Source organism: Nansenia antarctica (assembly GCF_963989245.1).
Source record: "Nansenia antarctica genome assembly, chromosome: 6".
Classification (NCBI taxonomy): Eukaryota; Metazoa; Chordata; class Actinopteri; order Argentiniformes; family Microstomatidae; genus Nansenia; species Nansenia antarctica.
Window position 1 is genome coordinate 65,360,585 of NC_137676.1, and position 18,315 is coordinate 65,378,899.

The 18,315-nt window shown below is 43.5% G+C and overlaps 3 protein-coding genes across 3 annotated transcripts in view; 2 read left to right on the plus strand and 1 right to left on the minus strand.

The window, feature by feature from the left end:
• Nucleotides 1-7,130: 7,130 nt before the first annotated feature.
• Nucleotides 7,131-11,244, plus strand: LOC308160828 (up-regulator of cell proliferation-like; the record flags this gene model as incomplete). The annotated part of the gene is made up of 3 exons (XM_080534764.1): nucleotides 7,131-7,392; nucleotides 7,612-10,403; nucleotides 11,227-11,244. Exons 1-3 carry the CDS (start codon nucleotides 7,203-7,205, stop codon nucleotides 11,242-11,244), a joined length of 3,000 nt encoding a protein of 999 aa, XP_080390890.1. The 5' UTR covers nucleotides 7,131-7,202.
• Nucleotides 11,245-11,429: 185 nt separating this feature from the next.
• Nucleotides 11,430-12,224, plus strand: LOC308160829 (interferon-induced very large GTPase 1-like; the record flags this gene model as incomplete). The annotated part of the gene is made up of 1 exon (XM_080534765.1): nucleotides 11,430-12,224. One exon carries the CDS (start codon nucleotides 11,430-11,432, stop codon nucleotides 12,222-12,224), a length of 795 nt encoding a protein of 264 aa, XP_080390891.1.
• A 2,156-nt stretch (nucleotides 12,225-14,380) lies between these two features.
• cabp2a (calcium binding protein 2a) overlaps nucleotides 14,381-18,315 on the minus strand; it is a gene marked incomplete at both ends in the record, with an annotated part of 6,884 nt that continues 2,949 nt past the window's right edge. The window contains 5 exons of the mRNA XM_080534766.1: nucleotides 14,381-14,406; nucleotides 14,572-14,719; nucleotides 16,912-17,021; nucleotides 17,292-17,426; nucleotides 17,737-17,767. Of these exons, the coding sequence (XP_080390892.1) occupies nucleotides 14,381-14,406; nucleotides 14,572-14,719; nucleotides 16,912-17,021; nucleotides 17,292-17,426; nucleotides 17,737-17,767 (450 nt within the window). The remainder of the gene's footprint in view (nucleotides 14,407-14,571; nucleotides 14,720-16,911; nucleotides 17,022-17,291; nucleotides 17,427-17,736; nucleotides 17,768-18,315) is intronic.

Sequence of the window (18,315 nt, forward strand, 5' to 3'; positions counted from 1 at the left end):
TCTAGTTGTTATATTTCTACAGTATATGCCTGAAGCCTGTGTACAAGGACCTTAGGTTTTGGTTGTGTTCCCCTCCCAGAAGGGACAACAAAGCTTTTGAACTCTGAACTCTTTAACAGCAAAACCTCCCTTAGCTAAGCTAACCTGCTGTTCTCCTCTGGTGTAACTGGATACTTATGTCGCTTTTCCATTGACCAGACCAGACCGGTACGGCTCGCATTTGTATCCTACCCGTACTGTACTTTCAGAAACGCTTCTCTGTCATAACAGCACTTCACTTTAATAAGTGCCGCTATACAGCTCAACGGGGGGAAATGCGATAAGAATTATGTCAAAAGGCAGCACTATCATGCACAGATCAGCCTTAAAACATGTAATGTTAGATATATAACGTTAGACAGGGAGCGATGTATTTCTACGGAAAGGCTGTGCTTGACGCTTCCATTGGACTGACGCCGGGCGCTCATACAACCTCCGCGTTTGTTATAGATATGAGTGCTCCGGTGTCTTGCTGGTAGTCTTTATTTATACAGCATATGGATGTTACGTGCCTGTTACTTGCCGCTTTCATAATGTTATTTAGGGGATGATGAAGTGCGCTGGACTGTGGAACGGGCTAGCATAGGCACATTGCCATAATAGCAATTATTTTGTTATGCTTGTTGTAAAGAAAGGTTCTATGATGCATTGAAATGACATTAAACTAAGATAATAAGATGGTTATCATAATTTTTCAAATCTTTATTAATAAGTAATAGAGATGGAGATAATAGTATTTGTTCTCTGATGCCATTGCTTTGTCTGTCCAATCTATTTCTGTTTCATTGGGGGGGGTTGGTGGGTCGGGAGGATGTGGTGCAAGAGGTAGAGCCGGCATCTAATGATCGCAAGGTCGGCAGATCAGCGGTTTGAACCCAGGCTGGCCACATGCGAGGTGTCCTTGGGCAAGACACTGAACCCCAAATTGCTCCCAATGAGCTTGCCGCCACTGGTGTGTGAATGTATGTGTGAATGGGTGAATGAGAGACCATTCTAAAGCGCTACATTGTGTTTGGTGTGTGTGTGCATGCTTGTGTGTGCATGCATCCCTCACCCGTTCCACCCAGACATTCTCACTCAACATCGATGGCTTCACCGTAACCCCCCTCCAACCACCCACGTCCACAACCTCGGCATCATCTTTGACCCCACCCTCTCGTTCCTTCCCCATGCCAACCAGGTCACTAAATCTGCTTTTTTCCACCTCAGGAACATTGCCCGCATCCGACCCTCCCTGTCCTTTTCCGCTGCTGAAACACTTATCCACCCCTTCATAACTTCCCGACTCGACTACTGCAACAGCATCCTCTATGGTTTGCCTAATAACATCCTAAACAAATTCCAATATTTCCAGAACTCTGCTGCTCACCTCCACTCGCCGCCGTGACCACATCCCCCCTGTCCTCCAAAACCTACACTAGCTCCCGGTCAAATACAGGATCCAATTCAAAATCCTACTCACCACTTACAAAGCCATTGACAATCTGGCCCCCTCCTACCTTGCCGACCTCGTCTCCCTCCACACCCCCTCCCGTTGCCTCAGGTCTGACGACAATGGGTTGTGCTCCAAGTCGGCTGGCTGTTTCCATAGAGATGGAGAAAAGCTGTTTCTGTTTCATTGAGAGACTTTGGTGGTGGCGTTATTATATATATATATACATTCTTGGTGTGTGTGTGTGTGGGTGGGGGTGGGGGTTGGTGGGTCGGGAGGTTGTGGTGCAAGAGGTAGAGCCGGCATCTAATGATCGCAAGGTCGGCAGATCAGCGGTTTGAACCCAGGCTGGCCACATGTCGAGGTGTCCTTGGGCAAGACACTGAACTCCAAATTGCTCCCAATGAGCTTGCCGCCATTGGTGTGTGAATGGGTGAATGAGAGGCCATGGTAAAGCTCTTTGGAATAAGGACCTGGGGTGATGGGGCCTTTTCAGCCGCAGCCCCGTCCCTCTGGAACGCCCTCCCCAACCACATCAGACAGGCCAACACCCACCCAACATTTAAACAGGCCCTCAAAACCCACCTCTTCATGCTTGCCTTCACCAGTTAACCCTCTCCCCCTCCCCTTCCCATGTGTCCCCAGCACTACTTTAATTAGGCCCCTATACTTCCTTTTATTTATTTATTGTTTCTTTTTATTATTACTACTCAATCTTTTCAGTTTGTAAAGCGTCTTTGAGTGTCTAGAAAAGCGCTATATAAGTCTAATGTATTATTATTATTATTATTATTATTATTATGAGTTTAATAATTATATGGATATTTTAACAGTTACTGTCTGCTTATAGAGCTCTGCTTAATGGTCCCCCCAAAACAAACACACACACAGTCACTTATGTCTTTATCACGAGTGTGACAATGTCAACTCCAGTGTTGATTTATTTATTTATTTTCCTAAGCTAGGAACTAATGCTAGCTAACTCTAATGGCAGCTAAGCGCTAAAGCTAACTCTAAGTCCCATAATTGGTCATCAGTAGGTGGATATTTACATTGTCAGAATTGATTAACTATAAGCTTGGTTCTTGATGTTGGATAGCCTGGTTACGTTAGTTAAGGTTAACGTTCTGGTCAAAATCAAGTTTGTTCTCCTCTCTCCTTTCTAGCATGGTCAGATAGCAAAAAGCCTGGTACAGAACATAGGGCGGCCATTTTGTGGTAGTACAATATCAATGTCAATGTCAATAAAGTCATAAACAGGGACTGTTAGGCAATGTTTGGATTTCCCTGGTTACCGCTGTTTCTCTGTGATTGGCTCGTGGGCTTGTTTGTGACATCATTGTGTGAAACAAGCAAATGCAGTAGAGCTTCAACAGGTTGTTGTTGTTGTTGTTGTTGTTGTTGTTGTTGTACCAAAAATCGGTAAACTATGCATGAAGAAATACAAGAATGTCCAATGTCCCAATGCTTAAAAATGAGTGGCGGACATGTTGAAAAAAACAAACATTTGTTACAGAACTGGGGATTGAGAAGAGGATGGGGGTGGGTGTAAATGTTCACAACAACTAGTCTGAGCCAGGTACATGTATCCTACATGATGTACATGATGCGATGTGAGCTTTTTAGTTTACACTGGACTGTCAACACCCACAGTTAAAAGCATGCAAATGATAATACAGGTATTTCTATTTACAATTTGTATTTCTAGGTTGATATGGCAGTTCTGTTGCGGTTGACTCTCTGAAGGTTAAGATGAGCCATCTTCAGCAGGGCACACAGAGTGGTGCCATCCCTAAAACAAGACATAAGGATGACTCTCCAATCAAGGGTCTTGATGGGACCATGGACCCTGATACTACAAGGTGGGTGTGGTGTGACCTGACACTTAGCTGTGACACTTAGCTGTGACTCTCTGCTTGTTGGAAGAGAACAAACACATAACTTAAATGCCAAATGATGATGACATGATTGACACCAGCCGGTCTTCAATCATTCCATCATCCATTCTCCACCACAGTCCTGTAGCTCCCTCTACAGGCAAGACGCTGCATGCTCCCCACACAAGGCTATTATCCTGAATTAGTTGTATACAGGTGCATCTCCAGAAAAGTTATTTAAATTATTTTCTGTAATTTAATTCAAAAAGCGAAACTTTCATATATTCTAGATTCATTACACAAAATAAATTGAAATATTTCAAGCCTTTTTTGTTTGAATCTTGATGATTACAGCTTACAGCTCATGAAAATCCAATATCTCAAAATATTTGTTATTAACATAAGACCAATCAAAAAAAGGATTTATAATACAGAAATTTCAACCTTCTGAAAAGTATGTTCATTTATGCATATGTTGGACGACACAGAAAATATGGAAAATATTGTATCAGCAACTTCCTACAGCAATTTTAACCAATGTACTAAGCTTTCAAGAACATGAATTTGGCTCCTTTTGACCATCTCTTTATGTGAACAGGGAATTCCAAAGTCAACAGACACTAACATCTAGTCCTGTGTCTATGAGGAGCGACCAATCAGTGAATTCAAGTGATGATGGAGACCAAACCATGGATGGAAGGTAAACCAATGGCTGTTAAACCTGCAGTGTCGTATTATACCTTGTCAGTAAGAGTATGAGATGGCTACATTGTTTGCTACCACTTCTCATAGTCTTGCCGGTGGAGCTCGACCCCTTGAGCTTGCCGTTGACTCAACAGAGAGGCATACTTTGAGCATGGTCCCCCTACCATATACTATGTCAATGAAACTCTAGGAGTGGGGAAAATGGTTGTGCGCATGCTCAAGTATACCTCTCTAGGGGCAACCTCAAGGAGCTGAACTCCACCGACCCCATGGTCCTGCAGCCAGAGATAGACAAAATGCATGGAGTCTAACAGTAGCACACCTGAGTGACCAGAGTCACCAACTCCAAGCTGTCTATCAATGAATAATGACTGGTCAAGGAACCCTCTTTTTAATGAGAGAGAATCCACACAAAAAAGATGTGTGCAAACGATTAATTTCTGCACTGACATTTGCTGTCCATCAACATTTCAGTTGACAATAATCATTCAAAGTCTTCATCAAAAAGTATTTCAGTCTTTTTGGTGTACGTGTATGTTCAATTAAAAGTAGAATTGTTTACTACATTGTTTATTTATTCTGCATCAATATTTGAAAATAAATGTAATATAATTCTGTCCCTTTGCCTTTCCTTAGTAAGTACTTATTCAATAGCTTTGATAGATAAATACTGTAGATAATTGTGTTGTTATCTGCTTTTCCACTTACAGTAGCAGCACCAGACCAGGAGATGTTCTCTGTGACATCTGCTCTGAGCGCCCAGCTGTGAAGACCTGTCTGACCTGCTCTGTCTCCTACTGTGAGACTGATGTTAAGCAGCATTACACAGTCCCTAAACTACAGACACACACTCTGGTGGACGTTGCTGAAGAGGAGAGATTATGTCAGGACCACAACAGACCTCTGGAGGTGTACTGCAGGACAGACCAGATATTCATCTGCAGTCTGTGTGCAGAAACAAAGCGCAGAGGACATGACACGGTATGCTCTGTTTTTTCTCATTTATCATCTTGTGCCTACAACATGTGACTATGGGACATTTGTGAAGAGATTCATTCATTTTGATTAAAATGGTACTTAAAAGGAAAGGCTCAATATACAGTCATGTTATTCAACTCTCTTTTTTTTTTTTTATACTTTATTGCAGGGTTGTACATTACATTTCAAGTTCATTTCATACACTTTACAAGTTTTCTTCACTTGTCTAAGTTCATCCTGCACTTTTTTTTAATTTTTTTAAAGAGAACAAAAAATAAAAAGATGAAGATATATTCATATATTATTCAACTCTCTTATGACAAGGAATTTGCCAACTTGTACCTCTGTCAGAATGTCAAGTTGTTCTATGCATGAAAGCATTCGCAAAAATGTATATACTTGCAATTTTGGATTTGTATTATCGCTAATACTATTTTTTATTCTTGCTCTACTGTATTTTCATACCAAAGATTACAGATGAAGAGCGAAACCAAAGACAGACTTTAGTTGAAGGTAGGTGTTCTTAGCCTTGTTTATAGTTAGACACCATACTGTAATGCAATCTGTAGAAATGATGGTCTCTTCAAACCTATTGCAAGATGAATTGTCAATATGTATTCACTAAAGTATATTTATTTAGAATGTCCACATCGTGTCACATTTAATTTCAGTATTGATATGATTCAATTGTTTTCCTTCCATTACCAGTGCTGCCCCCTCCTGGGGAGATCCAGGTCCTGTCAGTGAAGTCAGACTGTCTATTCACACTAATTAACACTTCCACTGCATGTTTCCCTCAGTACCTCCTGCCCCAGACCAGCTGAGTGTTGACTCAGTGGACACCACGTCAGCTACTGTCAGCTGGAGCCAGCCTCAAGGAATGGAGCAAACCCACCACGAGTACCAGATCTCCTACCACTGCCCAGGGAACGACCAGGACATCACTACCACCTCACTCAGCATCACTCTGTCTGACCTGCAACCTGCCACTGAGTACTCAGTCACCGTCTGCACTGAGATGAAAACTGGGGAGAAAAGTCAACCAGTGTCAACAACCTTCACCACAAGTAAGGACTAACCAATGAAACGTAAACACTGAATTTAGAACCTTAATGACCAACAACCGTGGCATACATTTTAGTTCTAGCATGGCTTTTGTTCTATAATTCTGTCAATGTTTGATGGATTTTGAAAAGAAAATCCCAATGTATTGTGTATTTTTCAAGGCAAGGCCAGGCAAAAAAGGCAAGGCAAATTTATTTGTTTAGCACATATTCATACAAATGAACATAAACTCTTAGTGCTTTGAAATGGGACCCAATTTTCACTCAATGTCCAACTATCCATGTATCCATGTCCATGTATCACAGTAATATATGTTTTCCTTTTTAAAAACTATTGATACCCATTGCTAAGACCCTCAGCAGCAAAACAGTGTGCAGGGTTAATGGATGCTTTGTGGTTTGAACATGTTTTTTTCTGACTTCCTTGAGTGGCGGCTGAGGCATGTTAGGATCGCTGATACACTAGCCTAACAACCTTCGAAATGAACCTCCATGTTTTGTCTCAGTATATCTCAAATGCATTCATTTAATATTTTCCCCCTCAAATTCATATTAGGAATCCCAGCGCCTGATCAGTTGACAGTAGACAGGTTACAAACTACTTCGCTCACTGTCAACTGGACAAAGGCTCATGGAAAAGACCAAGCCCGACATGGCTACCGTGTATCCTACTGCAGTCCAGGGACAAACCCCCAGGAAAGGTTCACTGAAGACTGCTATAGAACACTCACTGACCTACGACCTGGAACTGAATACACGATCAGTGTCTTGACCGTACTGGGTGAGAAACAGAGTCAACCAGTCTCTACAACTATCTGCACAAGTAAGAGCTCTTCCTTATCTCTCTATAGTTTATCCTCTGTGTAAAACTGACCACCTCCAGTCAATGTGTCTGTGTGTGGTCAACATCCCCAAAAAATTAAATTATTTACAGTTGCAAAGACTAAATCATAGTTTGCTCTCCTTAAATGCTATCATGTTTTTGTTGTTGTTCTGTAGTACTGAAAACACTGCATGTTTCCCTCAGAACCTCCTGCCCCAGACCAGCTGAGTGTTGACTCAGTGGACACCACGTCAGCTACTGTCAGCTGGAGCCAGCCTCAAGGAATGGACCAAACCCACCACGAGTACCAGATCTCCTACCACTGCCCAGGGAACGACCAGGACATCGATACCACGTCCTCACTCAGCATCACTCTGTCTGACCTGCAACCTGCCACTGAGTACTCAGTCACCGTCTGCACTGAGATGAAAACTGGGGAGAAAAGTCAACCTGTGTCAACAACCTTCACCACAAGTATGTGTGAATGTCATTTATTTGATCATAATCCAACTGAATTAATTGAATACCTACTGGTAATAGTTAGGCTAACAGTTTCACTACCCTTTCTTCAAACGACACAGTTTTTTCTGAATTAATTGAAAAAGAATGACATGATCCTTTGTGATGCAACGGTGATGTGAAGTTAACTTGCTTTTTTTTGCAATAAAAGCATCCCATTTGTACTTTTTGCAGGATTCCATCTCATGGAGCTGCTGTCAAAGGCGGGACTGGAGGATCATTCTGAAAACAAGCTTACGTTAAGTACTGTCCTTGAGATAAATGCCAATACCACAGCAGATGAGCCACTTCAAACTATGCAGTCACTTCCAGGTGCCTATTTGAAGAAATTAATGATGGCAAATGTAAGTGCTAGGAGTGTCAAATGTATAGAAACAGACACTGATAACAGCAATCTCATTCATCCACTAGATCTCATAACTGCTGTGCTTCTGTGCTCAGATGGGCTCTTGCAGCAGGAGATAGTCCTGAAAATGTCTGTGTGTCAGTTTGCTGTTCCTTTCCTGCTGCCCGACTGTGAAACAGGACAAAGCACATTGATGCTGTGGGCCATGAGAGACATAGTGAAGACGTTTAGAACCTCTTCTCAAGCAGCCACACAGTCCTTAATTGAGGAGAGAATTGTACAATCTGGTATTCCAATGGTATCCTTTGTCAGGATGGGAAAAAGCAACTTTTCAAAGTCTCAGATTTTGAACAAGCTGCTTAGTAACGATCAACAGTGCCATAACACATTTGTTCACCATGATATGGAAGGTGGTGATCTCCCTCGGAAAATTTCAAATGGGTTAGTTGAAGTCAGCTGGTACCTCCCATGTGAGAAGATGAGCATAGACAAGTTCACCGAGCCCTTGGCTGTGGCCAATCTCAGAGGTGACATCAGGTCCTTTGAAACACAGTTCTCCTTTCTGTGTCAGACATCAGCTGCAGTTTACATTTTCACCGATGATTTAGAGGCAGTTTGCAATGTTCTGAAAGGCAAATTGACACAAGCACAGCTATTTCTGGTTGACACCTCTCAGAGAGAAACACATACAGTAGAGAAGTTGAGAGAACTCATTAGAGACTGCAGCATCAGTCATACAAATGTGATTTTTAGAAAAAAACAGAATGATGCAGGATTCGTTAAAACCTTGCAGTCATCTGTCACTGCCGTCATAAAAAACAGTTCAAAGAAATTGTCAGTGATAGATATGGCTGGCATAGCTCGTCAGCTTACGATCCTGGTTGATGAGGACTGCAGTGAGTGTCAAAGTGCCAAGAAGTTGGCAGAAGCAATCACCAGCAAGATAACTGACCCAGTGAAATTCAAAATGGAACAGTTACCCTTTCAAGGACCAATCTGGAGAGAGCTTTCCCAGTTGGAGAAAGAGAGATGCAGACTAAGAAAATTAGTGAATCAAGACATTGAACATTACAAGAGCTCACTGAAGAAAACGGAAAAAGACCTGAGAGAAAAGCAACAACGTTTAAAAATGACAGATGCAATGAAGAACTTCTTAGTAGGAATGTCAAGGTCAAGGTCAACAGTGGAGCGAACCTATTTCCTGAAGTGGATGCGAATACATTTGGACAACCTGTCACGGCAGAACTTAGCAAAGTTGAGAGAGCAATACAAAGATCTTTGCCAAAATGTGTTAAGCAACAAGGATGCCATTACAAATGTGGATAGGAAAATATCTGATGGATCTTTGGGACTGGAACATTTCTTTCGTGAGTTAGGTCAGTTGTATGAATCTGCATGCTCCCTCCCTGAAAACAGACTACAAAGAAAACAGATGGAACATTTGCCTGGATTGTGTGCTCAGATGCTGTTGGATGGTTTCCCCATTGAGCTTGTGGACGGAGATGCTTCCAACATCCCATTGAAATGGATATCAGATGTTCTCACTCAGCTTCATACCCTTGTTGAATCCAACAGCAAGATCCAGGTGGTCTCCGTTTTAGGTGTCCAAAGCACAGGAAAGTCGACTCTCCTCAACACCATGTTTGGGGTTCAGTTTGCTGTAAGTAGTGGTCGATGTACCAGAGGTGCCTTCATGCTTCTGATTAAAGTCAACAAAGAACTGAAAGAGGAGCTAGAATGTGACTTCATCATGGTCATTGACACAGAGGGCTTGAAATCACCAGAGCTAGCTCAACTGGATGACAGTTATGAACATGACAATGAACTTGCAACACTGGTCATAGGACTAAGTGATGTCACAATTATCAACGTTTCCTTGGAGAACAACACAGAGATGAAAGACATTCTACAGATCGTGGTTCATGCCTTCCTCAGGATGAAGGAAGTGGGAAAGAAGCCATTGTGTCACTTTGTGCACCAGAATGTGTCTGACATGGCCGCCCATAGCAACAACATGACAGGCAGGAAGAAGTTCTTGGAACAGTTGGATGAAATGACTCTGGTAGCAGCTAAAATGGAGAAGAAAGAGAATATCACCAAGTTCACTGACATGATAGAGTATGATCCAGACACAAGCAGCAGTTACATCCCAGGGCTCTGGCATGGAACTCCCCCTATGGCTCCAGTCAATGCTGGCTACAGTGACGCTGTGTATGACTTCAAAAAGACCTTGATGCAAGATTTGGAAAAAAATCGGGAAAATCATGACATGATAGAGTTCCTGAAGTGGATCAAATGTTTGTGGGATGCTGTGAAGTTTGAGAAATTCATCTTCAGTTTCAGAAACAGCTTGGTTGCAGATGCATACAACAGCATATGCATTGAGTACAATAGTTGGGAGTGGTCATTTCAGAAGAATATGTACAAGTTGATTCTAGCTGCAGAAAATACAATTTTAAATTCCAATCCCCAAATCAACATAAAAGATAAGCTAAATTACTTGGAGGATGATTTATATGCAAAGATTTCAATTGGAGAAAAGGAAATTGAAGACAATATAGTGAACTACTTTGAGCAAGCTGGTACTGTCAAACTTGTGGAAAAATATAAGGAAGGTTTTGTAACCGATGGCAAAAGACTTGTCCAAGAGACAAAAAACACAATGAAGGACAAATTGCACAGAGCAGTTGAAATCAAAGAGGGAATGGCCCAAGTGGAGCACATCAAGAGCTCACAGACGAGTACAATGGAAAAGGAAGTACTGAACTTGCTGCAACAGTGTAAACAGAAAAACACTGTTTTAACAGATGTGGAACTCAGTGAAGAGTTTGAGTACATGTGGAAGGGAACCGTGTCTAAGCTTGACTTCAGAGAACTCCCAACGATCATTGTTGCTCAAAAGGCCTTCAACCTGTTACGACAACATTTATCTACAAGAGGGAGTCATGTCAATAAAATGTTGGTTGACAACCCTTTGGTGAATTGTGGAAAAGAAGCCTTTGTTGTGCCTTCGTCTGGGTCTTTGCGTATGTCGGCTTGGATTCCGGCGTACTGGAATAAAGACCACCACAAGAACAAAGTACAATCCATTTGGGACAAGATCATAGCACATTGTCAGGACTTAATAACACAGGCGGTTGACAAAAGAACAGATTACTATGACACATACATCAAAGACCTGCTTACAAAGATTGATCAAGCATTGCAATCAAACAAAGGTAAAGTCAATGAAGAATGTGAGATTTTCCTAAAGCTACACATCTGTGGTATAGCAGTCACAAGATTTCAGAAGATGCATGATGATTTTGTCGCACTTAACAACCCTCGGGCGTCTTTGGAACAATCTAAGGACAAGTATTATGCTGCCTTCATGAACTTGTTTCATGAGCGAGATCAGTGTCAGAAGACAGCTGAGGAATTCACAATGGTCTGTTTACGACCAGCTGTGCAGGAATATGTGACCAAAATGATTGGCCCTGAAATTGTTGACAAAGTTAAGGCGGATGAAGGGTCAGAGGATTACAGCACACGAGGGGCTTTCCAGTTCTCCATTTTAGAACAGCTCCTTACTGATGGAGAATATGAGAAATATGACCAGTACATTACAGAATATGAAACATTTGTGAAGACATGGCTACTTGACAAAATGGTTGATAAACTTTCAAAGAAGAACATTGTTAAGGAATTGGAGAAGAAAAGTCTCTCTATGATTGTGGAGAAGATCACTGCTTCAATATTAACTAATAAAACTAGCGGTGTAAATGATATCAAGAAGTTCATTGAAAACGTTCGCAGTGCTCTTGACGAGGAGCTTGACTTTCGAAAGCATCCTCTGGATTCCATTACCTTACTGTCCATTGCAAACACAGAGTCATTTTCTGACTACCTCACAAAGGCTGTGAAAGAAATGGAGCAGTCATTGGCAGCTGAGTATGACCAGACTACGGACATCAGAGAAAAGCTGACATCTCTGCCATTCAAGCCTCAGGAGAAGATGTTCTCCAGTCTGTTTGGATGTGGGAAACAATGTCCCTTCTGTGGTGCACCTTGTGAAGCAGGTGGGGGGGAGCACACTAAACACTGGTCCCGCATTCACCGTCCCAATGGTCTCAGAAAATGGACGTGGGAAAGCACTGGGGAGTTGACAATTCACATATGTTCATCTTTAGTGATTAGTACCCTAGCATTTAAAAACAAGCTGACAGAAAACATCTTTAAGCCCTACAAGAACTACCAGACATATTACCCTGACTGGATCATTGAAGGAGATGCCAGCATTGGCACTTCAGACTACTGGAAGTATGTGATGGCCACATTTAATGAGAGGATAGCCGAGCGCCATGCGGCAAAGCCTGCTGAAATCCCAGATGACTGGAAAGCCAGTCATTTAACAAAAGAAGATGCAATGAAGAGCTTGAAACTGTCATTCAACAGAAAATAAAGTGGAAGACTATAAGGGGATGATGTCACACGATACCCCGAAATAACTCACTTAGTAGCATGTAGGATGTCAGTCACCTCAGAAGTTTTGAAATAGCACATACAACTCTGCATCATTTATCAAAGAACAATTGTCTGACCACAGCAAGGATAATGTGTTCCTATAATTCAGGGAGTACTAAGTTAGTTTTAAGATGCCTGGTGTTCGTACACCAGTGGATGTTCCAGCTGATCTGTCTAATCTTGAATCATGAATATGTAGGGCAAGTTTCTATGTTTGACATCACTGACTGGCAGAAACAGGCTGGCATATAATAGGTGTGTGATACCCAACAGCAGAGTAGTACCGTCCAGAGTAGCACCACAAGAAAAAGACATTTGCGACAACATCATAACTTGGTGTCAGGACTTGATAACATAGATGGTTGACAGAAAAGCTGATTACTACAAGACACTTGCATCATGAAGCTGCTTAGAGAGATTGATGAAGCATTGCAACCAAAGAATGATAGTCAATGAAGAATGTGAGAGTATTACAAGGCCATGTCATACATGATAACCATATATGACATCATAGAATGATAATGTACAGTAAGGTGTGAGTCACCTCAGATGTTTTGAAATGGTAAATTACATGTACAACTCCTGTATCATTTCTCACAATTGCCTGGCCACAGCAATGAAATATATTTTCCCCTTTGAATCAAGTTGTAGTTTAAAGGTCTCACACATGCCTCAGTTGGCTGTGGCTAAAACAGTTCAGTGGCGGTTACCACCTGTCTAAATCATGAAAGGATAAAGGGCAGGTTATGTGTTTGATATCAGAGACTGACAGCTACCTGCATGCTGACACCCAACACACCTGGCGTAGTAGTATCATCCATAGACTGCTTCATCATTTGGAATGTACTGTTTTTTTTATCTGATAAGAAAAATATATATACAATTGATTTATTTTTGGGGTAGCAAAGATTTTACAGCAAAGGATTATAGACTAGATGATATGACATGAATGCATTGTACACTTCCTGTATTTCTCATGTGGTCCTTGATGGAAATGTTTTAGGTGTGAATGTTCAAAATGTAAAATAATATGCAAAATGTTCATGATGTGTGTGTAAAATGTATTTTGAAGTCTCTACAATGCCATCAAAGAATCTGTAAGACAAACCCAAAATTCACGGATTGTGAACGCATAAATGGAAGATTACTACTTGTATTACTGCTTCTACTACACCCTTATTCTATTGTCACTGTTTTATTATGTTCATGTTTTTATTATTTTATTCTGTTTTATATTACTATATTATATTGTCGATCTGTTTATTGTTGTTGACTGTTGTTGAAGCAAGATCACCAAGCATTTTACTATATCAAATACGGCTGTATGCGATGTACGTGACAAATACAATTTTATTCCATGTCAAATATCTTTAGTCTAAGGACTTTTTGACCACTGCAGAGTACATTCATATACCTATCTAACAACAGTGTATGTATAAATTATGCAGTCAATTGAATTATTGTTTTAAAGGACCTTTAAGGGTGTACTGTATCATGTCAAGGGGAACGTGTAATCCTTTGTCTTTATCTTTAACCATTATTATTTTCATAAATCCATGTCTTTTGATTTTTATATTCTTATTCCAATGAAGAATGAAAAACATTTATCATGTCAAGATTTTCTTTGCAATAAAAATTGTTTATTGACATACTTCATAAATTCCAGTCCTTCATAAATTCATTAAAAGAAAAATAGTAAATTGTAAAAATGTAAATCATCATTGTAATAATAACATGCATTCTAAATCTATTGATATGTTAACACCACAGAGTAAGACGAGTCCTCTAACAATTGCCTCCATGGTGTAATAATAGCAAGGACCTTTACTCTGTTCACAATCTCTCATCCATAATTATAATAATTACAACCTCATAATGTTACAGGTCACACAGCAGCACACAGTACATGGAAAGGATTGGTGCAATAGTAATGATGTAAATAACCGTAAAAACAACACAAAATATGTTTGTCCATTGAACAGAGTAACAACAATATACCATACTCAGGTCTGGTCCGTGACATCTCACAGTGGAGGTTTTGCTGTGCTCCTCACTCTCCTCTTCTCACTGAAACGGTCGTCTGTTTCTGGCGATTTAGCGAGACATCATTCGCACAAACTCTATTGAGACACACACACATCATCACACACATCATCTATTGAGTCGACTCAATATGAATGAGGTATACAGTGGCTGTTTGTGTATTCTATTGTGTGAATGTGTGTGTGTGTGTGTGTGTGTGTGTGCGAGTTACTATGATTAAACAAGAGGAAGAGTTGTATCACCTTCGAAGTCGACCAGGCCGTCCCCGTTCAGGTCCACGTCCCGGAGGATCTCGTCGATCTCCCGATGGTTCAGCTGCTCCCCCATCAGCTTCTTCATGGCCTCCCTCAACTCCCCCAGGCTGATCTGACCGTCCCCGTTAGAGTCAAACTGTGGGAGGCAGGGGAAAGGTGAGGGGGAGAGTGGGGAAGGGTGGAGGAGAGGAGGGGGAGGGGCAGAGGAGTGGAGAGAGTGGGGAGGGGTGGAGGAGAGGAAAGAGAGGGGGGGGGTGCGGAGGAGAGGAGACAGAGGGGCACGGGGGCAAGACAAAGGGGGAAAAAGGTAGAAAGAATTAGGGGAGTGGGTGGACAGAGCGAGGAAGTTAGAGGGGTAACAAGAACAGGTTGAGGCAATCTTGTCTGAGATTGAGATTGAGATTGAGATAACGTTTATTGCCACTATGCATTACACATATAGGAATTTGCTTCGTTACCACAGCAAGTGCGTTTATACTTTTTTCACATGTCAAAAAACAGGACAACACAACAACAACAACAACAACAACACAGGACAGACAACAGTGCATTGGATAGTGCGGTATAAAGTAAAGTGCAGTGCAGAGTTTTTACAGTGAGTCCAGTTCAGTCCTGGGCAGACTTGGGGGCGGGGGGGAGGGGGAAGCCAGAGTCATTTATCAGCCTGGCGGCTGAGGGGTAGAAGCTGAGCCTGTGGCGGGCCTTCAGTGCCTTAGGCAGCCGCAACCTTCTTCCAGAGGGAAGCAGGGTGAGGAGGCCGTGGCCGGGGTGGAAGGGGTCTGCCATGATCTTCCTTGCCCTCCTCAGAGCCCTGGTGTCATGCAGGGAGTTGAGGGAGGGCAAGGGACAGCCGATCACCCTCTCTGCTGAACGTAGCACCCGCTGCAACTTGGCCTTGTCCTTGGTCGTTGCAGCAGGGAACCAGGTGATGATGGAGTGGGTGAGGATGGACTCTATGATGGCCGTGTAGAACTGGACCATCATGGACCTCGGCAGCCTGAGTTTCCTCAGCTGCCGGAGGAAGAACATCCTCTTCTGGGCCTTCTTTGTGAGGGCCTCGGTGTTCTGCTCCCACTTTAGGTCCCGGGAGATGGTCATGCCTAGAAAGCGGCATGACTCCACGGAGGCCACCGGGGTACCTCCCAACGTGATGGGAGGGGGCAGGGCTGCTTTCCTTCGGAAGTCCACCACCATCTCCACTGTTTTCAGAGCATTTAGCTCCAGATTGTTTAAACTGCACCAGCTCTGCAGCCCCTCGATCTCACCCCTGTAGGCAGATTCGTCCCCCCCGGAGATGAGGCCCACCAGGGTGGTGTCGTCTGCAAACTTCAGGAGCTTGACCGAGGGGTGGCGGGAGACACAGCTGTTGGTGTAGAGGGAGAATAGTGCTGGAGACAGGACGCAGCCCTGCGGGGAGCCCGTGCTGGTGGACCTGGAGCTGGAAATGCTCTTCCCCAGCTTCACCCGCTGAGACCTGTCAGTCAGGAAGTCCGTGATCCACCTGCAGGTGGAGACCGGCACCTGCAGCAGGGATAGCTGGTGCTCCAGGATGTGTGGGAGGATCGTGTTGAAGGCCGAGCTGAAGTCCACGAACAGGATCCTGGCGTAGTTGCCTGCAGTGTCTAGGTGTTCTAGTACGTAGTGCAGAGCCATGTTCACGGCGTCCTCCGTGGATCTATTGGCTCTGTACGCGAACTGCAGGGGGTCTAGCACAGGATCCGTGATGAGCTTCAGGTAGGCCAGGACAAGGCGCTCCAGGACCTTCATGACGACGGAGGTCAGAGCGACGGGTCTGTAGTCGTTGAGGCCTGTGACCTTGGCCTTCTTGGGGACGGGGATGATGGTTGATGCCTTGAAGCACGCTGGGACGTGACACAGCTCCAGCGAGGCGTTGAAGATGTGGGTAAACACCGGGGCCAGCTGGTCGGCGCAGTGCTTCAGGACAGAGGGAGAGACGGAATCCGGACCAGCTGCCTTCCGGGGATTCTGCCTCTTAAACAGTCTGTTTACCTCTCGCACTGTGACAGAGAGAGGGGGTGGGGAAAGGGGGGTGGGGGTGGGCGGGGCGGGTGAGGAGGGGGGAGGGAGGGGGGGGGAGGGGGGAGGGGGGGGGTAGCAGGAGGGACATTGGCCCCCCTGGGGGACGGGGGTGGTGGTTGTAGCCAGAGGGTGTGGAGGGAGAGGGCGGGGGTGGGCGGGAACCTCTCTTTCTCAAACCTACAATAGAACTCGTTCAGCTCGTTAGCGAGGGGGAGGTTGTCGGACATCAGCTTACACTCTTAACATTTTACCAGTATCTTTCATTTTTAAACACTGTGACTTCTTTACCTCTCTGAAAGCGTCCCTCAGCTCCTTGACTCCTATCATGTCGGCTGTCTCTGCTAACATCTTTGGACCCATCAGGTCCACAAAGTCTTCAAAGTCCACTCTGCCTCCACCTAGAGGGCAAAATAAGCCATTACACACAACGCTGATAATGAAGTTAGATAATGGTACTGTATGTTTTTCTCACACACACACACACACACACACACACACAGTACATGCGTGTATGCATTGCCGTTGATGTGTGTTTGTGTGTGTGAGAGATTATGTGAGTGAGTGTGTGTGTGTGTGTGTGAGAGATGATGTGAGTGAGTGTGTGTGTGTGTGTGTGTGTGTGTGTGTGTGTGTGTGTGTGTGTGTGTGTGTGTGTGTGTGAGACTCACAGATCTGCTGACTAAGCTCTATCAGCTCCATCTCAGTGGGCATGTACCCCATGGTCCTCATGCACTCTCCCAGGTCCTTACAGCTGATGAAGCCGTCCTTGTCCTTATCAAACTCCCTGAAGGCCTCTCTCAGCTCTGCCCAGGGGAGAGAGGGGGAGAGGGGGGAGGAGAAAGGTGAGGTGAGAGGGAAGAGGAGAAGGGGGAGAGGGGGGAAGGAGAAAGGTGAGGTGAGAGGTGAGAGAGGAGAAGGGGGAGAGGGGGGAAGGAGAAGGGGGAGTTGAGAGAGGGGGGAGAAAGCAGTTAGAGGGGGATAGATTGTCCATAGTTTCAACTTTAAAAACAGCATACACTTTTTCCAGTATTATTTAACTATATGGAAAGAGGAAAATGTGTGCAGTATGGAGAGAGTAGAGAGAAAAACAGGATTATGGTGCTGACTGTGTACCTTCCATCTCCTCTGGCCGTAGATCTCTGTCCTGTGGTGGAGATTGCAGGAGGAGAAAGAGGGAGAGACAGTGAGTCAGGCACATATTATGCACACACACACACACACAGTACACATTGTCAAACACAGTAAGAGAAATGTACACCAAGACAATACAGAGATTAACACCGGACAAACACATACTGAATTAAACAAAGTTTACACAGTATCATCTAAACGTCTGTCATTGCCATGACTGAACTGGACAGATCACAAAGGGAAATTGCATCTTTTGCTATTAATATTTCATGGATAACGGTTGATTCAGGTAATCAGGTAATGTGATATTGTCGTGGACACTAGAAAAACATAAAGTCATAGACAACAATATTGGCTGGTGGTTTTTGTTTGCATTGGAACAACACAAAAAATGCTGAAAAAAGCCAAATCTGATATAATTCCACACAGATTCCATTGTGACAGCCAATGGCCCCTGGTCCTAGCATAGATTTCTATTTCTTATGAAGACTGATGGATAGATGATTCACTTACTTAGACAAATGTATTTGTTGTAAGTCACTTTGTATAAAGGTGTCTGCC